General features: G+C 35.5%; 1 protein-coding gene across 2 annotated transcripts in view; it reads left to right on the forward strand.

Annotated features, from left to right (window-relative positions):
• LOC119589908 (UHRF1-binding protein 1-like) overlaps nucleotides 1–24,774 on the forward strand; it is a 44,582-nt gene that overhangs the window by 8,420 nt on the left and 11,388 nt on the right. The window contains exons 8-16 of one of the 2 annotated variants that reach the window (XM_037938554.1): nucleotides 2,768–2,888; nucleotides 3,791–3,941; nucleotides 5,850–6,042; nucleotides 8,685–8,717; nucleotides 10,254–10,346; nucleotides 10,737–10,903; nucleotides 12,205–12,451; nucleotides 14,294–15,771; nucleotides 20,107–20,241. In XM_037938554.1, coding sequence (XP_037794482.1) covers nucleotides 2,768–2,888; nucleotides 3,791–3,941; nucleotides 5,850–6,042; nucleotides 8,685–8,717; nucleotides 10,254–10,346; nucleotides 10,737–10,903; nucleotides 12,205–12,451; nucleotides 14,294–15,771; nucleotides 20,107–20,241 — 2,618 coding nt within the window. The remainder of the gene's footprint in view (nucleotides 1–2,767; nucleotides 2,889–3,790; nucleotides 3,942–5,849; nucleotides 6,043–8,684; nucleotides 8,718–10,253; nucleotides 10,347–10,736; nucleotides 10,904–12,204; nucleotides 12,452–14,293; nucleotides 15,772–20,106; nucleotides 20,242–24,774) is intronic. The other variant, XM_037938555.1, reaches the window with a different exon arrangement.

Raw genomic sequence — 24,774 nt, forward strand, 5'->3', positions numbered from 1 at the left:
TCCTAGTTTCATCATAGACATAGAGTCTGTAGATTTATAAAATAGATAAATAGATAGAATGATGTATAGATATTTATATATACATATTAAGGTGATTTTTATTTAGTCTTTCATAAAAAGCCCCACCCCCCCCTACCACTACCACCCAAGAATGCATTTACCTTTTCCTTTGTCTCATCAATCAATTCCTTTGTATAGCAGGGATTTATTGTATACTCTTACCAAACAGTTCTAGAATTTATATATTATGTTTTGTCAGTTTGCATAAATGAGACATTTTTTGCTTAAAAGGCTTTCTCCAGTAGTGAGAGAATGTGGTGATCCCCTATAGTGTTAAAGCAAGGATAGGAGGAGAGTCTAAATTATAAGCAGAACAAAATAGTCTTCAGATTGCAGGATTCTGTTTAAAGAGTATTCTAAACCATTCTTATACTACTATATGACATTAGCTAAGAGATAATTTCTCAATTGGTTTGTGGAATATTATTAATCAGTTCACAGTTTTAAAATAAATGCAGTGCAGTATGTAAAGTAATTTCTGTAGACTGCATTGATATCCATATGTCCATATCCAGAGTGAGTGAAATTTAGTTGTAAAGAGCAGTACTGAATTATTAGAATAATGTCATACTGTCTTTGAGTATTTAGAATAGAAACCTGTATTGGTATGTTAGGTTGCATTTCATATATTTGTCTTTAGTATACCAGTTTCATCAGCATTCTAAACAGTATCCTCTTGTAAATAGTAAATGCCATGGAGTGTTTTATTACATGACTTAAATCAGTATCATTTATAGGTTTTCAGCTTGGTTTCAAGGAAAAGAGAACCAAGTTATGCCAGAAGGAGAAAAGATACATATGTTTTGGACCACAAAGTGAACAGGACCACAACAAAGCTATGCTTTGCAGTTTGCAAGTGCTTGATGATCATGATGTTTTTATCATGACCTTGATTAGATGATAATCAGTACTAGACTGAAGAGACTGCATTATATTATTCTTGGAAAACAGACTTTTCTTCTGTAGTAGCAATAATCTTAAGTGATTAAGGGCTATATTTATTTAGGAACCTTATTATTTTTATGTCCCACAAGATATTACTATATATATTATTCATATAGAAAAAAAAATTGTTTACAAAACAGAGCCATGGTCTGCCATGTCAGCTTGAACATATCTATTACTGGTGCCATCAGTTAACTAACCCATTGGATCTGAGTGCCTGTTGTGACCAAAATCCGTGCATTAGGCCTTACAGGTGTGTGGCTTCCCGACCCAGTCCTCAAGAACACTTACACAGGGTATCAAGACTCCTTGCCTGTTCTTTGCAATGCTATTAGTATGCAGACACATTTTTGTTGTTTTGCCATTATCCAAGATCTATACAATATTTGTCATTTGTCACATTGTATGAAGATGATAATAGATTGTTTTCATTGAACAGACTCAATATTATCTCTCCTGGTAATTTACACACCTTACACTGCTGGCAATGGTGGACAGGACTATGTTCTTCCTGAGAGTAATAGCCTCTTCCTGAAAGTTTGCTGAGTCAGTCTCACTACAAGTGCTTTGTGCACTTTTATTGAAATATCCTTATCACCTGACACTTGACAATAATATCCAATGGGACATTACCATCACCCACCCCTTGACCAAATTTTTTTCATGACAAGAAGTCCACGCCACCTGAATCCAACGGGTTTATATTGTTTTTTCTTTTCTTTCTTTTGTCATTCTTTCTTTCTGTATTTCTCCCTCTTTCTGCTGTTACTGTAACAAAGAAGATATCAGTTATCAAGGCTTGGGGAATGAGGAATAGGGAGTGGGATGATTATTGCTGATTAGGTTTGCCAAACAAATGCAGAAGAAGAGTATAGGGCATGTGCATGGGATATACCATTTAGCAGTGGAACTTTTGAATCATGCGAAGTTAATATATTGGAGTTTATTGAAGTCATGAGAAATTGCCATTGTTTTTAGTGTCTGAGCATGTTCTGCTGGATTCTCTGTACTTGAGAAGGTTGACAGGTCAAGTCCTTTGAGACTTTGAGAGTTTTTTTTTTAGAAGGAATGAAAACAAAAGTACAAGACATGAACTAGCACTTCTTTTCACACAGGCAATTTTTTTCTTTTCTTTTTCTTTCTTTAAGAAAACTGTAGGCCACTGTATAGGAGCATTATAAAGAAAAAGTGTGGTTTAATTGTGGAGTATTCTCAAAGACTGAAAAAGAGAAACTATTATAGTGAAAAGTAATTTCTAAAGGGTCTTACTGAGTGATACTGTTTTAATATTAGCTATTGTTATATTGTATTAGAATTTATTCTCAGTGTTATTATTATTAATGATTAGAATATTAATAGTTATCATTCCCTTGGTCATTTTCATCCTCGGTATCTTGTGTTGCCCCATATGTATTTGTGTACTTGCTGTGAAGGAAGTCTATGAACCTATAACTTCTATAAATTTGGCTCATAATTGCAAAATCAATTTCCACCAAGATAAGTTCACAGCAGCTATTCAAATACAAATTCAGTAAATAGGGTCATATAGTTTTAAATAATCAGGGCTAATCTTACAAGGGACATTGGGTTCAATCACAGAGGGAGGTTGAGACTGCACTGGGTCATACTGTGGGAAGTAAGATAGTGAGTAAGGAGGACTTATAGGAACCATTGTCTGAATCGTACTCATACTTCAGATATCAGTAGCTATTTTATGTCCCATATTCTTATTTTAAACACAAACCACTGCAACATTTTACAGCGGGAAGGTCCAGTCACCCTGATTTGTCAGCTGGAGCAGCACTTCAGTTCACCATCAGCCAACTTGAAATTGACTTCTATCCGTATCACCTTGCGGCAGGCGACAGAGGACACTGGGTCAAGTAAGTATCCATGTATGAGGTCCATTTATTCAGAGAGAGAGAGCATCTGTGGTGTCTTTCTCCTGCACTTAATATGGTTGAATTATTAACTTTTGTGTTTACCCGAGTATGTATAAAAGGTATGAATGAGAATGAATATCTTCACAATACAAGAGATGTGTTTTACCAATTTCGAATATATCTTCATCAGAAATATTTCTGACAAAGATATATTCGAAATTGGTCAGATATATCTCTTGTATTGTGAAGATATTCATTCTCATTCATAACTTTTATACATTTGTCAACATGAATACGGTTCATTTTTATCAGAGTATGATATAAGTCATCAGTAAAGTGTTCAACATTAAATACTGTGTAAACAAATCATAGTGTTAACCCTATGTGCTGGGATTTCATGCCCTATCCACTTTGATTTTACTTTAGTGATTGTGTTTAGAAATAGATGACTCCACTTAGTACAAAAGACTTTGTTACTCATGTCCCCAGTTTACCCTTTTCCTTGATTTTTAAAAAATATTCTTGTATGTTTGTTATTGCTTATAGTAATTTAGTAATATTATGATAAAGATGATAATAATAACAGAATGGGTTTTAATAACTTTTTTTTTTTATCATGAAAATACAAGAGACTAATAATTGATTCTTTGGTGGCTGAGTACTTGTGGAGCCATCTGTCTGTGACAAAATTCACAGTGGACTGTACAAAGTGTTAAAGTGCCCTTGTGTGTGTGTGTGTGTGTGTGTGTGTGTGTGTGTGTGTGTGTGTGTGTGTGTGTGTGTGTATGTGTGTGCGCGCGTGTGCGTGTGCGTGCCGTGAATAATGAGAAGTTACATAATCCTTAGTTCATGTCTCTGCATGTGTGTACCAAGACACAAATCTTGCATATATTTTTTCACAGATACCTAGCAGACTGTGGACCAGCCCAGTGGGCACAGGCATCCCTTGCACAGTTCAGAACGCGACTCATAGATACCCTCAACTCCAGTCGTTCATCACACACTCCTTTGTCTCGAGCCCCTCCTCATGCACGTCATGACACCTCTCTGCAGGTATTAAACTTTTAATTTTATTATCATTAGAATTATGTTGTGCTTCCTCTAGTATGCTCATGGGTTTTGCACTTACAAATTCTGATAATCAGGAGAGTGTTGATAGACCTGATATATATGCATTCAGAAAACCATACAGGATGTTATGTATGATTTGAATGTTAATGTTTAGTGGACAATTAAAATATTTACTATTTTGAAATAATTCTAGAGGCCTGTAACCTGGCAGCGACAGCTTTAGCTGACATGAACAGCCAGTATAATGCTTATAATTATGATGATAATATTGTTATTAATAATAATGATGATAATTGTAATTATGATAATGATAATGAAAACAAATGTTAAAATATTTTATTGTTATCATTCTTATTTCATACAATTATTATCATATTTGTCATTATCATTATCAATTTTTTTACTTTTATTATGATCGTTGTTATTATTATTAATATTATTATTATTATTAATATTATTATTGTTATTATTATTGTTATCATTATTATTTATTATTATTATTATTATTATTATTATTAATTATGTTCACTTTTTTTTAATATTACGACATTCATCATCTGTACTGTGATTACTACTACTTTTACTAATGTTATTGCTACTATAAGTAGTAATAGGAGTTGTGTTCGTTTTAGTCTTTATTTTCCCTTCTTTTCTAGGGTGGGGAGGCCAGGCATGTCTTCTCACATGTTGGCATGCTCCACTCTAGTTTGCAGCCTTTAGTTGTGTTTCCATTACATAATCTGTGTTTCACTGTCCTTAACAAAGTAGAATATGAGATGGTGTAACGTTTAAGGTATAATGTTTACTTGATATTGTGTAAGCCAAAATATAGTGACAATGGGAAGCAAATAGATCTGAAAATGGTAAACTTATGAGCCAAACAGGCATCTGATGTTCTTGTGCCAGGAGAGAGCAGTAGAAATGCCATGTACACTGTTTACTCTGTAGTATGTAAAATGAAGATGGACACAAATAAATGACAAAGGTATAAGAAGGGACAAATACTAATTCTGTATAGAATATAGAAAACTGTCAGTTAACATATATTTACGGGAAGAGTTTATACAAGTATTGCATTTTGAGACTATAGTAACCTTGTTGATTGATAATACCTGCATGTCCATGATTTATTCAAACATCACTGATCACTTTATAAACCTTTATGATCAGCTTTGATTTTCTTTAAAAACTTGAAGTTATTCCATATCTCAACTATATACTTTTTCTTTAAAGAATTTACCTAGATAGATATATATCTGTAAAGTAAAAAAGAATGAGACTTGCTGCATTCCTCAGAGACGCCCTGACTAATAAGCAGCTTGTTTTAAATGTTTCTAGGCTTCAGATATCAGAGTCGTGTGAATAATAGTAAGTGAATTTCTTCCAAACCTAAGAATTTTATATAGTTAGGAATGTTTTCACAGATTTATGGTTTTCTTGGTAGTGGCCCAAGAAGAGTTGAACTTAATTCCTGTTATAGTAACCATATTGCTTTACACAGTTTAGAAATGATGTCTGCAGAAAAGGATGATTGATTTTTAGTTTAAATTATGTTGAATGAAGAAATTAAAGGAGGGAAGTAGAGAGAGCTAGAATTTGATATGTACCTGAAGGAGAGTATGGAAAAGCTTTGCTGAAAATACAAGAGATGGAGAGAGTATTAGTAAGTAGTTGTCAGGCCATTTTCTAGCCTTTAGGTGTTACTTAAAAGCATAAGATTTTCAGTTAATATCTGTACATTTTTAATGTATCCAGATACACAGCAAGATAGTGACTGAGCAGCCACGATAAAACAATGAATAAATAAAAGATAAAAATAAATACATAGAATTTCTAATCAAATGACACTTATGTATTCATGATCTTGCAATGACTCTTCCCTCTACACAGAGTCCTGGTGGCCGCATGAGCACAACACCAGGAGATGCCACCAGTACTGGGCCAGCCAGTCCTCTGAAAGGAGTTGTAGGAACCCAGCTACGGAAACTCATGTCTTCATGCTGTGTCCTGCGGATTAATGACTTCTGCGTGTATAGGGTATCCACTTCCAAAAGGAAACAGGCCCCCAAAGAATTCATCTCAGGTATTTGGGCATCTCTCATGCCTTCCTTGTCGCCCTTTTGGTTCTGCTTCATGCATCTTGTGGGGACTCTTCATGTACCGAGATTGCTTTGTAAATTTCATTGTAGGAAGTAATGACAAGTAGGTTTGGCTTATATGTTCTTCAAGTATACTACTGTTGGCATGGGTTAGTGTTGTTTGATCCTCACTAAATTCTCCAGGCAAATACATCATGAAAAAGAATTATGTGTAGGTACAACCAAGACCACACTATTTGTTAAAATTGTTCTTAAATCTGTGTGCAACTTTTAAACATATTAGTCATCTTTATTTTGAAGATTTAGAGTCTGGTGTCCATGATAACTTTCACTGAATAAATTATTTCTGTTCTGTACAAACTAGATTTTTAGAAGTTGTAATGCATTTTTTGTGTGACGAATCATTTATTGTGTTTTAATAATTAAGTAAGTGATGACGAGAGGAGGAAGAGAAGGAATAGAGAAAGAAAGAATGAATCAGCTGGATTCAGCAACTTTGTGACAGATGCTCATTTTTCTTCCTTTACATAGCTTGTCAAAATGGCCAAGTATTACTCTAATGGGAGAGAAAACCAAGAGGAAAGATAAAGGGAAAGGCCTCCATTAACAACACATCAAGTGGAAATTCTGCAATTTCCCAGGATAAGCTTTATTACAATGATTTTTTCCCCCTTTTACCAGTTTTCAAATTTTGTATCCTCTTAAAACTTGGTCATTTTTTTTACTACTCATCTCCACTTTCTAGTAAAGTGCATGCTATGTAAAGGAAAGATGAGTTGAAAAGGTCATCTCGGTAGAATTTGATGCAGGTGAGAAGGTTTCTATGCAATACACTTGTCACAGCTAGCTTTGTAGTGACTGATATTTGCCATCTTAATCTTTTGCCAAACCTTCTCACAATTCCAGTTCATCATATCCCAGTTGCATTAAACCTTTACCTGCAAAAGACATCATTAACAAGCATTTTGTGGCTTGTAATTCTCACTTAACACTATTGCTCTGATGGAGGCTTAATTCTAAACCTTGGATATGCTTATGCTAACCACCATGCTTAGAATGCATATTAAAAAAACAGGGTGTAATATTAATGTTTGATTATTAATATGGGGGCTCTTTTTTCTTCTCTTTATTTTACTTTTGTAGGGTGATACTGTAATTTGTAAGTTAGGGAGTGTATATATTTACTCTTATTCATTCACTGCAGTAACATATTTTTATTTTCCCTTCTATCATAATATTAGATTGATAAGACTATTCCTTGGTAGAAAATACTTTTAAGAAAACAAATGACTAGAGATAGAAGATACCTATTTTACAAAGAAAATAAGTCCAGAGTTAGAGTATAATTGTTAGGAGTCTCTCAAAAATTTATGTAGGGAGTGTGATTAATTTCTTAATTTTTTGTGATTTAGATTTTAGATTTTAGGAATATATGTGAAGATGATATACTGTCACTGAAGAAGAATTTATACAAGAAATAGAGTACATCAGCTGTTTTCACCTTACATGTCAGAAAAAGTAGTTAATGCATGTATTTTTTCTTTCTTTTATAGTTAATTTATTTACTGTTTTAATTCTTTATATATTTTTTTCATTCTTTTCACTCTTTGTATGCAGATACATGCTTATGTGTCTGAAATCATGTTATGTTGTAGGCCACAATTTCTTTGATTACTAGTAATTAAGTGAATGATGATTAATTACGTCCAATTTATGCTTTATAATTTATATCCTAGATTGGCCACATTGCATGTGTGTGTGTAATTTAGAGGTCAGAAAAAGAGGTGATGACCCAGGAAGAGGAACCCCACTTGATCCAAGTCTTGCTTGCTTTCATGTGCAGTCTTCCCCCAAGAAGAGACTCTTTGAAAATTACTTATATGGCTTTTAAGGATGAGGAGATTTATCTTAAATCATATTTTATGAGACCCTCCCCCCCCTCCAAATGCTTTAAAGAAAGATAAGTAAGAAAGTAAAGGAAAAAATACATTTTAAGAACTGCCATATACAGTCATTGCTTAACCTCTCTGCAGCAGCTCTTATGATATTGCAAACATGTAGGGCAGATCTTTTAGTTTTAGTTTTTTTGTGTTTCATGCTTGAATAATAATGCAGTTTGGCCAGCCACTGCCACTGAGCAATCTGCCTTGATAGACCTCAGTTACTGTCACACTGGTGTCATGAACACTCCATGGCCCTTGACCTCTTTCACCCATTCCCCTCCACCTCTCACTGCAATTTAATTAGTACGCATATAATTGTGTATATAATTTATGCATTTCGTAGTTTACATACATATTATTTATGGCTAGATTAATTTTTGAAATACTTTATTTTCCATGAAATATTTCCATATGTGAGGTAAGCTACATAGCTTTTTGAGCGCTGAAGAGGGGTTAAAGAAAAAAAATTATATTGATATTACTAAAAGAACCAGTAAGTGCAATTCATCCTTAAATTCAGAATAGGTTCTCCTCCCTGCCCGAGTCCTCATCTCTGCAGTTAGGTGATAAAATCATTGATAATTCCCAAGCCTCTAAATGTTGTGCGACCCACACCGCTGACGTCTCTTTGTAATGCTGTGTTTATTCTAACTTTACTGTCTCTTACCTCCCAACCCCATAAGCTGGACACACCAAAAAACATCGGAAAAAGACAGGTATTCCCATTTGTTCATCAACTTGCCAAATTACTATTATATATATACATATGAATAGTGTCTCTGCCCATATAGTTTACAAATGAGATCCTACCAGAGTGTTTACTGTTTGAGATTGCTTATAATTGAGTGTGTTTGAAAAAAAGGAATTATCATTGTTTGATGTTTCATACCCAGTCACAGATCTGAGAATAATATTTGATGCCTTTGTTTTGCAAAAAGCTGTAAACACATTCAAATATTTTAGAAGCAGTGTCAGACAGTACACATGTTATTTTGCTTGTTCATGTTTGTCAAAAACTATTTCATCCTTTTTGAAAATTAGACTTAGATACACTTTTAAGGAATGCTTAACCTTCCAAAAGTGAGTGAGTGCTTTTGTGTTGTGACTATTTTAGTTTGTAGCCATAGATTGTTTCCCATTTTGTGGCCTCAGTGATTACTCACATGAGTGAAGTCAATATTTAAGAGGCAGTTCTGTTTTCTGACATGCAAGTCAAGTGTGCATTTATCATCAGTAATGAGAAGTTAAGACAGTACATGTTACGTTTATATTGTTGGGAATTGTGAATCCCTCTGTATAGCACTTTACCCAGTTTGCCACAGAAGCAAACCATGAGTTCTGTTGGTGTTCCCAGCCATGCATGTTGTCTTCTCTGTGTGTATTGTGCCTCAAACCATTTTTTGTAGATGTAGAAAATGCAGATGTGATTACTGTAGGATCAACTCATTGACATATGAGAACATTTTTTATTTGTGATGTTAGATGTATTATGAAGTGAAATAATTGGTTTACTTGTTGAATAATCAATGTCCTCTTTTACTCTCAAGGTTTTTGTTTTGATATTTGTATTGTTTATATACTTTTTGCCAAAGGAGTGACATCACTTATTCTCATTTAAATGAATTTCATGTTATTACAGTTTCACAATAATGGGAAACTTCATGTAAATACTTGTAAACAGAGAGAGAGAGACAGACAGACAGACAGACAGACAGACAGACAGACAGACAGACAGACAGACAGACAGACAGACAGACAGAGATAGACAGACAAACAGAGAGAGAGAGAGAGAGAGAGAGAGAGAGAGAGAGAGAGAGAGAGAGAGAGGAGAGAGAGAGAGAGAGAGAGAGAGAGAGAGAGAGAGTGTGTGTGTGTGTGTGTGTGTGTGTGTGTGTGTGTGAGAATGAGAGACAGAGTGTGAAAGAGAAGGCTAAGAGGGAGAAGTTTAATTAACAGGGACAAGTATAAAGAGAGCAAGGAGAGAGAGATAAAGTAAGAGTAAAGGCAGAGTGAGAGTTTAGCTGAGAGAGTGTGAGTGAGTGATTGAGTTAATGAGTGACGGCAGAGACAGGGAAGTTTAGATGAGATGGACAAATAGACAGAGAAAAGGAGAGAGAGCAAGTTTAAGTAAAAGTGTAGCAATAGGAGAGAGAAAGAAAAAAGAAGTGTGCATGTCGAGTACGGTAGCAAGCATTTAAAGTAGTTAATCCTCTGATATGTACTCTCTCCTGATTGACAATTTGCAACCCCAGGGGACAAGGATAGGTTCAACCTGCCCACCCAGATGGCCAGCCTACATCTTGAGTTCACATCATATTACTACCCAGCTGACTCAGAGTTTCCAGGTAAATTACTTACTACCATTGTTTATTCTATGACTATTTCAAGTACTTAGATTTTTTGTATTTCTTTGTCTTATATTTATAGGGTTGATGATAGGTTTCTTGTGGTTCTTGGCTTTATGGACAGTTTAAAATACCTTGTTTCCTGTCATATACAACACACTTTTTGGTTGCTTTACAAACAGCTCTATAGTTTAGGCCTTTAGAGAGCCTGAGGGCATCTTTTAAAAACAGGGTTCTCAATAAAGGCCAGTGAGCAAATACAGTATATATATCTTTGATGATGTTTAATAATGACATGCAACAACCAATTAGATATTATTGAAAGATTGCATTCATAGTGCTAACCTGCATTTTTCCCATTTCTTCTCTCTCTCTCTCTCTCTCTCTTAGTGCCACCACCCAAGTTGTACCTACAGCTCAACCCCATACAGGTGACCTTTGACCCCTTATCCCTGTTATGGCTCAATGCCTTCACCAGAAGCCTCCAGCGCACCATCGTCACAGAGCCACCACCTAGTTCCTACCTCGACGTACACCTGGAAGCCATAATGCCTCGGGTGAGTGCTCAGATTGCAGTTTTCAGAGTACTAACTTGCTTGTAAGTAAAAAACAATCAGTAAGGAAAGTTGTTGTTAAAGGTCACAGGATATAAGCATTTGATTTTTTTTTTTTTTTTTTTTTTTTTTTTTTTTTTTTTTTTTTTTTTTTTTTTTATCTTCTTCCTACTTTAGCATTTTTACTGGCTATGTAGACATAGATAAACTCAGGCAATTGCCATATAAAACCACTTTATGGCAAGATTGGGGGTGGCTGACACCTGGACCATTTTAAGGTTTTAGGTGGTTTCATATGCATGGCTATACTACCCTGTGAAAATTTTTACTTTGCATGATAAAGACTTGTGATTTCCAAAATGTTAGTTTTCATTGGGGCAGTTACCTTACAGTTTGTATAGGATTATCTTTATGTATCTGAGGTACTGAGCTCAAGTATAATACAATTTTTTTTCTCTCTCTCTCTTTCTTTTTTCTTTTCTTTTCTTTTCTTTCAGATTCATCTAATCAAAGGTTATTGACTTAGTATTTCCCCCAGGCATATCAAAAGCTTCACCTCAAGAATTCATTTATCAAAATGCAGTTTATCTATTTTTTTCTTTCTTTATGAACAAATTATCAGAAGTTTTCAGTTTAACTTATAGGCACTGGTGCATACATTGCAGTGAGTTACATATTCCTTGGTTTCCATAACAACTAGATATTGCATGACTTTTTTTAACCCATTGGTGCCTGGTACATGCATTGTGTACTGTAGTTTGTTTCATTAATTTTCTTTACACAAATGAGGCTTCACAAGTGCTTAGTCAGCAAGGAGTCAGTTACTCTGCCTACTAGAGCTTTCAGAAAAAGTTTTTATTCCTGATACTGTTATGGTCATTATTAATATTATTATTGTCATTATAATTATTATTATCATTATTTTGTTCTAATATTATTAACATTATTAAAAGTAATGAAAATAAAAGCTTTTCTTTCCAAAAATTCAAAGAATGGGGTAAATAGATAAGATCAGGGAGGCCTAGTAAGTGACTCCTAGGTTACCAACTAATTCTGGAACCATCTGTGTGTAAACAAAATTGACAAAACAAGACCACAGTGGACAGTGTATATGCAAGCACTCCTGCCATTTAATTTAGGTATACCTTGGGACTGGCCCCTTACACTCATTGATTTATTGTTTACTTCTACTATTCAGCCAAAGAAGTGAGTACTGTTTTATAGGAATTCAAATCTCTCCTCATGTAAAAGCATTTTGTAGAACACTCGCCCATTCACATATTTTTTCTCCCCTCATCAACCAGGTCATTATTGACGGAGTTGGGGAACAGACCAATCAGCGTGACCGTCCACGTGCCATGCACATCCAGACCTCAAGGCTGATCCTCTCAAATGTGCGACCTGCTGACCCAACCAGCCCGGGTTCACTAGCATCCCTGGCGACGAGCTTAGAAGCAGCTCAGCAAGGGGAACTGTTCTTTGCCTCAGACTTTCCAGCCACCCCGGCAGACTTCCAGCCCATTTGTGACAAGTTTGTCAAGCATGCCATGGGTAAATAATGTCTCACATCCTCTTGTGTTTGAAGGTCAAAAGTGTTGTGGTGTTGTGTGAGATGATTGCTCTTCCTGCTTCATCATTCCCCCTCTTATTCTCCTTATCCTTCTGTCTCTTACTCCTTCCTTGATCCAAATACTGTGTCTCTAAAAAATGTTGTATCCTGGGAAACAAATCATAGCAAGTGACACTCAGTTATATCTATCATTCTTATTTACTCTTGAAAAAAATGGAAAAGGAAGAAGAGTGAACTATGTTGAACTAAGATAATTGAGAGGAAAGAGGAAAGGGAAAAGAGAGAAAGAGTGAGAGAAGAGAGAAGAGAAGAGAGAGAGAAAGGAGAGAGAGGAGAGGAGAAGAAAGGGAAGTGAGAAAGAGAGAGAGAGAGAGAGAGAGAGAGAGAAGAGAGAGAGAGAGAAGAGAGAGAGAGAGAAGAGAGGAGAGAGAGAGAAGAGAGAAGAGAGAGGAAAAGAGAGAAGAGAAGAGAGAGAAGGAGAGAGAGAGAGAGAGAAGGAGAGGAGAGAGAGAGAGAGAGAGGAATGAGAGAGAGAGAGAGAGAGGAGAGAGAAAGAGAGAGAGAGAGAGAGAGAGAGAATGAGAGAGAAGAGAGAGAGAGAATGAGAATGAGAGGGAAGAGGAAGAGAGAGAGAGAGAGAGAGAGAAGAGAAGAGAATGAAGAGAGAGAGAGAGAGAGAGAGAGAGAGAGAGAAGAGAGAGAGAGAATGAGAATGAGAGAGAGAGAGAATGAGAATGAGAGAGAGAGAAGGAGAGAGAGAATGCAAAAATGAGAGAGAGAATGTGAGAATTAGAGGGAATGCAATTATGAGAGAGAGGGGGGGGGGGCATTTAAAGAGAAAGGTGGAGATAGGGGAAAAGAAAGGAAGGGAAAGGGAAGAAAAGAGAAAAGGGAAGAAAAGAGAAACAAAGAGAAGAGAGAGAGATGGGGGAGGAGGGAGCTAAAAGAGAGACAAAGTTCTTGGAACAGTAAGGTAAAAGAGGCTCTTTGGAAGATTTTTTTTCTCCTCCTTAATCATCATCTCCTTATTTTTATCCTTTTCTTGTACTGTCATGTTAAGCCTGTTTGAATTGTAAATCTGTTGTTCTATGCAGTTTGCCTTCTTAGGAAACCATGTGATTAGAAAGTTTTGATGACCATCTCTAGCTTTGTGTTACCTATTGCAACCAAAAAGCTTGCAGTATAAGACTAGCCTGGTTTTGAATAGAGAGTTAAGGTGTTGTACCTCATGAATGTCTGTGCATTTGGAATGCTAATGACTGTCAAGGAAAGTTTCTTGCTCAGTTTTCATTCTTTATTTTTTCCCTTTCAGAGGTATCTGTAAATATATGTAGTTATGGCATGGCAATGACATGAAGGTTAATGGGGCATATTTACTTTTAACATCATGCTACCTTTGGCTTGGTACTAAGAATGTTAAGCTTCAGTCTGATTTTGCCAGCTATCAGCTGTAGAGCTGAAATGGGAGCATCATGCAGTAAAAATGATAAATTTATTAGTAACCAAAACTGTATATAATGATTTTCTCCACACTGATTATTTTTGCAGTTTTCTTTTATTTTCAGGTAGAATAGTTAGTACAAGCCTCACCTGTATATAGAAGGCTTCAGTGATGTGCTTACTCCTAATATGTGTTTTTGCTATTTGATAGCCATAAGCATAGCGTTAAGGACCTGAGAATTGATAATGGACTATGAAAATTATTATAGATTTTGTACTTTGGAAGAACACTTTGCCATTGATAACATGTAAGTGTAAAGTCATGACTGATTACAGAGCATTATTGTAGAGACAAATGTTATAACTGTGTTTTACTTCCACAGCTGAAGATAATGTGAGAAGTCTTCCCTCGGTTGACGCTTCGTTATACGATGCTATATCAAACATGAAACGCGATGCACTTTGGACTCAAGCGAGGGATGTCCTCTTTGTGTACTGTGATCCCATGTGGGTAGAGTTTCTCAATGTGCCTGCTGCTCGAAATAGACCTGTTCCATTTGTGGATGCGTTTCCAGTGTCGCTCTGGATTTACATCAAGCCAAAGCCTAAGCCAATGAGTGATCAGAAAGTGTCTGGTGTCAAGCCTTGTGAAGATCAAGATGTTAGACCACACAGAGACTTGCTAAGAAATTTTTACTGTCAGGAGCAAAGCAAGGAGGCGCATGACTGGGATGAAAATAAGCAAGTGCAATTTCTGAGGGATGAAGGAGAGATGCAGGGAAAGAGGAGTCGGCAGGAGGCTGCCATACACATACTTGCTCACACACCAAGTCTAGTCAGTGCCCAACTCAACCACTACCAGTACCTGTTTCTCATGCGACAGTTAGATGTGGTCACGGAACTAACGACCTACCTTACCTCTGATACCATCCATATCCTGACACACCCTGATATGGCCGGAGTGGCCCTTTCTGCAGACAACCTTGGGGACACACTGGCCATTTCGGCCATGGTGCCTCAGCTAGACGTCTCGCTGGTGATGCCCCCCCCACATCCAAACAAAGACTCTGTGGCCGGAGATATGGAGAGCTTCCTCCCCGATTCCTCTTCCACAGCCGACCTTCACGATCTAGGTTCTCCTAGCTGCGAGGTACGGAACTCAGCATCAGAGCATAGTATAGTCCAGAGGGCCAGTGAAGCCGATGCTTGTTCCATATCTAGTGATATCACTAAGTCATACAGTGTTGATCAGTTAGCCTCACCGCAGCCATCACCGGCCACTACTTCCGTCACAAAGCAGCCTCCCGCCACCGCCAATGGTAGCATAAGTCAGCCACCGGTCAGTCAGCACTCTCCTGCCGCCACAGGTAAGCAATCATCGCCGTCGTCATCCACTCTTAGACAGGGAGCTACTAGAACCCTCTCAAGTAGCTTGACCAACCTTCCCCGTAGTGTAAACGCCAGCCATGCTATGGACTCCGACCCTTCCAGCATCAACGGCCCTGTCATGCAGCTAAGTCTCCATGACAACCTTAATGCAGGCTTTAGTACAATGCGAAAGGGAATAACTAGTGGCTTTACCAATCTTATGTCCACCATTGAGTCGGCAGTGAAAACCAGCCCCGAAGACATGAGTGACACCCTTTCAGTTCGTAGTGACCTGAGTTCCGACAGCGACAACTTCATCATGGTTAACATGGAATCAGAGCGCACTGACAGTGGATTGGGGGGAATGGACGCCGCTTTCCGGGTGGAAAACAAGCCACCTCCGTCTTCCATAGAGCTTGCATCAGAAGTTTTTGAAGAGGCCACACCTAGTGAAGTATCTGATGTCACCAGCTCCTTCAGAAGAAAAGATACAGTAAGTAAAGCATAACCTTAAAATGCCTAACACTGTAAGACACTTACGCAAATTGAATCTCGGCCATTATTTTTATGTTTTTTTCCACATTTAGTATTGGCTTTGTGTAGTCTTTTGATGAGCATTTTGATTTGACCCTTAAAGAGTTCAGGATGTTCAGTATGAAAACTGGATTGGGAGTGAAAAATGCCAGATCCTGAAATTCCTATTACATCTCTTTAATGTAAGATACTTTTAATACAAAATAGATTACCAAAAGTGCTAGGAAACAAATAGGGTATTATCCGTTCTTTCCTAGATGGTTCAAGCATCACTTTTAATTATAATATATTACGTTATATCTGTAATTAACTAATTCTCACTGAACCCACACTCAGCATCCATCTCACAGAGGTTGACCGAGTTCTTTATACATTCACATGAGAAAGTTCTCAAAAAAACTTCCATGTCTCTCTTTGCACTTTCTGTTTTGAAACACCGTGTTTTGTAAAGCTACAGAAAAAGAAGATAATATGCAAATTTAAAAGACAGGGTAATATAAGATTTTTGTACATTAACTCATTAAGGGTTGAATAAATAAAAAAATATGCTAAGGTGAGATTGTGATTGAGAAGCAGGTTTCCATATGCTTAGTTCATCACATATATGACAGTTGATGCTTACAAATTGCCAATGATTCAAGGTACATTCTTTCGGTTACTAGTTGTTAGTTCTGTAGAACAGATGAGAGCTGAAATCTGTTCTCTTCCTCACAAATGGTTCCTCTCATTCCTGTCATCTGATTTAGACTGACAGAGTGCAAAAGTAAATGTGAAATGGTGATAGTCTTTCCTTTGCACTTCAGATGCATATGCAGTGCTTTCCTTTGCACTTTTACAGACCCAGTGGTGCACCTTATGCAAAGCTTTAGAAATTTTGTTGTAGAAATGGCTCCTAAAAAATGCTAGTATGAAATAGCTTATGCTTTACTTTCAACGCAGCCAGCAAGAAGGACATCAGAGAAGCTGGTGTTGGTCTATTGGCCACTGAGCCTACTACTTAGTGATAAGGAAATCACTGTGTTTCATATGGGTTTTATTTTAATTCTAAAGAACCCTAAACATGAATATGTTTCACAACAAGGGTTGGGAGAAATAGGGTATGTTTTAGAATGATATCCAATTTGTGGTAAGAAATGTATTAAGTGTCATTTGTGTGATGCATATAGTAAATAAATTAATAAACATATTTATTGATAATGTTATCATATGCATCACTTCTTTAAAGCCTTCTTCTCAAACTCACAGTATCTTTTGCTCCCTTGCTCCTTTGCTATTATGATCTCATAGACCTAAGAGTACTGGAATTGATAAGTCAATTTTTAGTTCTTTTGACACAATAATGAAGTCTTTGGTTCTCTTTTTTTGTGAGTACAGTATTTACATACTCTCTTAAGAAGTGGTAACCAAATTTTCAAAACAAATCTGAAGGGAAATTTTGGGGCTTTTTGTATCATAGACTAACCAGATATTGTTAATTAGATCCAATAAAGACTTGCTCACTATTGGAAGTGAATGACCTCCCACAAAGGGGTGAAGCCTAATATTTTTAGGTAATAAAAAGGAGCCTGTGTATTAAGTCTAGCAACTTGGTAACACTTAGAATATCACATATGTGGATAAAAAGAAAACTGCTAAAAATGACATAGTCATATCTTTCCAATGTAGAGGTGGCAGGTGTGCAGTTAAACTATGTTCATACCAAGATTCAGTAAAACTTTGTGCCGAAATGGTCAGCATCATCTTGCCTAAAGTCCAAACCCAGAAGCATTTCGAGTTGAGGGAAAATGAAACACCTAAAGATTTAATGAATGCATCAAAGTACAAGTTTCAGTGTTCCCCATATAATCTTTTTGTTAGACCCCTGCCTGGATCCTTAGTAAAATAGGAAGGAGAAGAAACACAGATGCAACAAGAACAAATAGTCAGAGTTCTGAATTGATTGCTATTTTTCTTAAAATCATTTGTTTTCTCATCAAAACGACCTTTTCATTCAGAGTGTGGAAGGAGAGAGACCATACCTACCTTCCCCTCAGTATTTTGTTATTTTGGAAAGGAAATTAGACGAAATAGATGTCTTGTGTAGGTTCTTGTGTTATAATGTTTTTAGAATAACCATTTATTAATTAATGAATTTGAATTTCTTGTTCATCATGTGAAATAGGATCATTAAAGAAAAATGAACTGATAGTTGTAGACCTTCTTTTAGTTAATGTATTATAAAGCAAAATGAGGCACTACAACATCTTATAGGAGGTAAGCATTCTTATGCCATTATTGTTATTGTTATTCTTCTATATTGTATTTACGAAGGTTATTTCTGAGTACAGGTTGTACCCAGATACCACCTGGTATTTATGTCAGAAAAGTTAAATTTTAACATCAGCTCTAAATAAATGCACTTGACCCAAATGCTAATTTCAGTTGCATTGGTGCATATGATATTGTTGAAAGTGTATGATGTTAGTTGCTGTGTCATATTAAGAAGCAAAGATAAATTTTAGACCACAAAGATTTTTTTCTAAAGATACAGAGTACTTTGACTTAGTAATATATTAAAAGATTACCATCAGGCAATATAACTGTATTAAAAAAAAACATACTAGTACAGATTGGTGGTTAATTCATATGTTAATGCTATATGTTAATGGACTGGTATAACTGTAATGAATTAGGTTTATTATCAAGCTCTCATCCCCCTCGTTGCAACTATCCAGCACTCAGTTGATGCCACTTTTGTCTACTGGCTTTAGATGTAAGTACACCTGTCCTTCAGCATTATCCTTCAGTCTTTTACACAGTTCAGTTCCTATGTTTCCTGTACATTAGGAAGGGATCTTTGACACTGACAAGGAAAGGTTAGGAATGAGTTTGTGTTTTGGAAGAATCAGTAAGAATTCTCCCTTTCTGATGGGTTCTTTAATGGACAGCCTGACCCCTGTGCCCTAGCATTTATTGGTATATGATTATGATGACAAAGTATGACAAAGAATCTTCCAGTTGAGCATATAATGGAGTGAATTAGAGCCATGAGGAAGGGAAAGATTTCTTTGTTCTTGTGGATGTCATATATGAAGTGAAGACAGCTATGGAAAGGTTTGTATAGACATCATTCCCACTTTTTATAAATTTGACATTTGGTGCAGATGAACCAAAATTTCTTAAACAGATGGCAGCCCCAGATTTGAGTTCCTTAATATTAGCAGTTGCTGTTAGTTAAAATGCCAACATAGCTATGAACACAATATGAAACTTGTTTGGTCCTAACTCTATCCAAAGATACAAAGGACTGAGATCACCAACTGTGAATGAAACTAAACTTATGTATTTCATCCAACCTTCACGAAATTTCTTAAGTCTGACTGAGCATCTTCCTCCTATGACAACAGATTGAGTTCTTATATTAGTTGTTCTAACCCATTATGCATTTTTGTCTGACTCATAAGTTATATCATAACACACAATTTATATCATGTATCATTTGATAATCACACCACATTAAACTGATTTATATAAGCATCATACTCATAGCATGAACTATACACACCATTAGTTTACATAATATGCAAGATGATACCATACATACATAGCAGAGTTCACACCTTATGATTTAGGATCATTGTAGCTCATACTAATATAGAGTTTGACACACCACATACAAATGCTGTTCAGTGGCCTGATAATGAATATATAAAGTCAATTTTCAGAAGTTAGAAGACCTAAAGACATGTCATGCCTGAGATAACAGATATGAAAGCTAGAACATTTTCGATTATTGGCACTAGCTTATAGCAGAAAGCATTTGTTTTCTTAGTCTAATCAGGTTTGAAATGTTCATGAATTTAACCTGTACATGTCATGCCTGAAGATAATATGAAAGCTATGACTTTTCTTTTGTGGCACTCAGCTTATGCAGACAAGTTGTGAGTTTTTGGTCTTAGGTCCTTGAATTGCTCTCATGATACCTGTCATTCGTGTGTGGTGTGTGTGTGTGTGTGTGTGTGTGTGTGTGTGTGTGTGTGTGTGTGTTGTTTTGTGTGTGTATGTGTGTGTGGTGTGTTTGTGTGTGAGTGTGTATGTGTGTGAGTGTGTATGTGTGTGAGTGTGTATATGTGTGTGTGTGTGTGTGTGTGTGTGTGTGTGTGTGTGTGTGTGTTTTTGTTTGATTTTTTGGTGTGTGTGTTTGTGTGTGACCAGTATTCTTCTTTCCTTAATACTTTCAAATCTTTGTTCTTCATCATATTTATGCACAAGGGATAATTCTCATAATGTAAACCCTCTCCTCATTGCTCAACAGATATCTGTAGTGACGTTTAAGCTGAGTCGTCTACAAGTGGTCCAAGAATCCCGTGGTTATGAATCTGCCATTAAGGTCCAGTGCAGCCACCTGGTGTGTGAGGAATGCAATACCATGGCCTATGATGAATTCCAGGTTGGTGTGACATCTGCCCTTTTTTTTTTTTTTCCTATATGGTGTCCAAACTTTTATCGTTGTACTTTTTTCTATTTTATTTTTTTATAAGCTTTATTTTTTTTCTTCTAATTTTTTAATGCATGACTCTTTGTAAGGATTTGAGATTTTGTAAAATTACTTTCTTTGTGTGTGTGTAAGTAAACTGAACACAATTCAGAGAGAAATGCAAGATTTTTTTTTTCTCTCTCTCTTTTTTTTTCTTTTCCTTTTATTGTATTTTTTTTATCAGATGTTTTTACCTCTTCTTTCAAAAGGAATTAGATAGTTGTTATGGTTTACAAAAAAAAAATTACTTGTTGCAACCTGAGCTCATATTTATTGTTATACTGGAAATTAAAGAGAGTTGAGAAAGAAATGAAAGATTAGATAAAAGAGATATTTCTTCAATTATGTTGGATTTTCCTTCATATAAATTTGAAAAATTGGATACTGGTTACTATGGGTTATGATATTTAGGATAGCAGAAATTTAAAACATTCTGATTACTAAGGTTAACATTTAGTAAGATAGGCTTTTTGATACTTTTTGCAAAATAATATTTAGAACTTGTATTTAGAATTCAGGTTAAGGTTTGGTCTATTGATATAGATTTAATTTGTGTATATATTAGGTACTTAATGTGAGGGATGCTGGTAATAAATTCCATGAGTACAATTTTTTTCTTTCCTTTGAATTCAATTATTGATGTTTTTAAAGAAGCAATCCACTCAGTTCTCACTTCAGTGCATGAAGTTCATTGTTCCATATAGCATGACATATGTATTTTTTTTTTAATTATTATTATTAATTTTATATAGTGCTTTGTTTATTAATTTTTCTCCACCTCTGGTCGATATGTACTTGTAGCCCTAACATAAGCTCTCTTTCCTTCAACACTTAACAGGGACACCTAACACGGTCTTTGTTGATGTATGTTATATTCCCTTTGTAGATATCAATAGAGTAAGAATTAATCAGAGAAATGGCCCAGATTAACAACCATCCAACAGACATTATTAACATTTTCTCCTTCTCTACGTATATATTTTGGTGTAGATATTTTTTTTATCATTATGTCTCCTCATTTTTGTATGTCTATTATCTGTATTTAGAGTATATTTTTGTATCTTTTGTCTGTCCAGACTCTTAACCCCTTCATTTTGTTCCCATTGACCAATCTCAAGACTTCATTTAACTTTCATAACCTTTGAAATTATCCCATCAGCGCAGGTTACACGTACTGTACATTGTAGATTAGTTTTGTGAGTATTGGTTGCACACAGATGGCTCCACAAGAGTTCAGCCACCAAGAAATTAATTAGTAGGCCATATGTGACCTCACCTCATTTCCCCATTTCTTGAATTTTTTATTGAGATGTTATTATTATTTATGCTATGATTATTATAATGCTATCAGCAATACTGGATGTAATTTAAAAAGAATATAAGATTCTTTCTGAAAATCAAATAAAAGGGTTAACTTGTGAGATTTGATAGGACTAGTATTTGCCTCCTTGCAGAGCCATCTATTCTAAATGAAATTCTTTTTATTAAAATCATGGCATTTAAATACTTGTCAACCCTGCATGAGTGGGTTAAGGAAAAATCTTTAATTATTCTTCTGTACTTTTCTGTTTTGTTTTCTACCTGTTTCATTTTGTTTAGGCTAGTATGTTATGAGACTTGCAGCTAAACTTTGAATTCTGAGCTCATAAATCAAAGATTCTAAACATTTCCTTTTTTTTTTCTTCTTTTTAAATATTTTTGTGTCAACACACACACACACACACACACACACACACACACACACACACACACACACACACACACACACACACACACACACACACACACACACACACACACACACTACACACACACACACACACACACACACACACACACCACACACACACACACACACACACACACACACACACACACACACACACACACACACACACACACACACACACAACACTCCACACACACACAACACAACACACCACACACACACACTTTTATATTATTATATTATTTTATTTATTTATTATTATTTATTTATTTATTTAATGTACATAGTTCATTTTTATAAAATCAAGGAGAAATGAATGGGTTCTCTACAGGAAAAACTAGATACATTTTCTCTCACCCTCTCCTCTCTCTTTCTCTCTCTATTGGATAAGAATTATTAATCACACAAAATTCTTTTTCATTTCTTATGTGTCATTTTTCTTTCTCTCCCCCCAAAATTACATGTTTTTCCTAAACAATTGTTCTTTGACAATATAATACTCCCGTAAATATTTCATGCAGTTTGCCGTTACAGCACCATGCATGAAATAAGGATAATAATGGCAAGCACAGATGGTTGTTATTCCTAGACAAACAATTATATATATATATATATATATATATATATATATATATATATATATTATATATATATATATATATTGTTTTTATTATTATATTTTTTTTCCCCTTTTTTGTACATAACAATCAATTTTTAAATCCTAGGTTATTTTTTATATATAGTATTAAAAATGGACACTTGGGCTTGAATACAGTTTTGCATGTTTACTGGCTTTGTAGGGAAAATTCTTTAATATTTTTCTTCTCGATGATTAGAGTATTAGAATAAAAATTTTACAGACCACAACCACAAATTTGTATTTTTAAACATTTTTCCAAGGAATGCTATGGAGCCAGAAAATATGGTCAAAACCAAGAAGTATGTTCAACTCACAGTTACAGAATGACAAAACTCTTTTACCATTTTCCTTCCTCTGTTCTCCCGGACCACCAGAAGCGCCCTGGTTGTAATGGTGGTCTTAAGGTAATCAGCTCTTATTGGTGCAGCTTAGTGTAGTGCTGTGCAGAGATCGCCGTTTCCCATGCATGTTACTCTTTGCTTCTCTTGGCCTCTCTTGTCTCTCTCTCTCTCTCTTTCTCTTTCTCTCTGTCCCTCTCGGTCTCTTTCTCTCTTTGGTTCTCTTGTCTTCTCTTCTCCTTTTTCCTTTCTGTTCATTGTTTTTGTTTTTGTCTCCTCTTATCACTTTGTACAGATGAACTGGCCAATATTTTTGTAGTTTTAAGAGAGGCACTGGTCTTTAGCATGCTTTTGGTATGAATGTTAGAGAATTGTTATTTATCTGTTTCTTTGTTTACTTTCAGAAGTAAAAAAAAAAAAAAAAAAAAAAAACAGTTTTAACCCATTAATATTTCTATTAGTGATTTTTATGCACTATGTAAAAATACCATATGCCTCCTAGATGATTCTAGTCATAGTTAACCCCTGTCATAATTTTTATAGATGCATTGAAAACATAGTTTCCATAGTTCTTTTTGATTGACTTTAATATTTTGTTTTGGAACTGATATTCAGCCATATGTGAATGATATTTTGGTAAAGGTCTGTTTTCCTGAATTGTGGTACTGTACTGAAATAATGATGTTAAACCAAAATAGAATTGCATTTGATTTGAAGTTAAACAGTGATGCTAGAGTAATATCCATAAATCCTTCCCTGAGAGAGGACTAAGATCCTTGAAAATGGTGAAATACAAAGGAACAAAATCTGGTCTTTGGTTGCAAAGAGGCACTTACATTAGCTCTTTGCTCAAGGAAAAAGACTGGGTATTTTAAGATACTTTTGATCAGGCAGGTACTGTGGGACATTAGGTATAGGAACTAGTTTATTATAATCCCATAAATGTAAGTGTTCATTATCAGTCCCTTATTATGGAATTTAACTCCAAAAGTCCACTGGTTCCTCCTTGCCTTCACTGTTATATTATTTGCTCCTTGTCATCATGAATTCCAGTTTCAATATTTTTCACAGTACAGTATCACTTGAATCTTAACGTTAAGTAGCACCGGTAATTTGTATGACAAGTGGCTTCAATAAGGAGAACTAACTCCAAGGAAAAAGTTTGCTCTAACGCTGATGTACGAATCAGCCCACATTTTCCCAACATGAAATATATGGTAAAAAATATATTGTTTGTTGAGGATTGCTGTTTTGGGAAGAACAGTCATTTGTCACCAGGGCATGTAGTTACTTTTTTAGGGGTACTAAATTTATATCTTTCCTTTAATGGCAAAGCTCTAAATTACCATTCACCATTGTTACTTACTTTTTTGTGTGTGCGCATGAGAGAGTGTGAATGTGTGTGGGTGTTGATATTGGTGTAGGTGAGGGTGTAAGTTTTATTTTGTCAGTAGTGTTTAATGATGGATTATTTATAGTTGTTTAAACATGTAAATTGGATTTACTTAGGAAATGTTTTTGAAACCCCTCCTCTTCATGTGATTTATTGGTCTGATTGACTTGTACAATAGTATGCTTTGCAGAAGCACACTGTATTCACTTAGTAACCTTTCCTTGTCTGTTTGGTTGCTAAAGAAGGATATTGTAGAGCAAGTATACCACTGTCATGCTAGGTAATGAAACTGTCACAGTAGTATTAAACTTTCTGTGTTATTCCATATACAAAGAAAAGTAACAAA

This window comes from Penaeus monodon, chromosome 26, assembly GCF_015228065.2.
Source record: "Penaeus monodon isolate SGIC_2016 chromosome 26, NSTDA_Pmon_1, whole genome shotgun sequence".
Lineage (NCBI taxonomy): Eukaryota > Metazoa > Arthropoda > Malacostraca > Decapoda > Penaeidae > Penaeus > Penaeus monodon.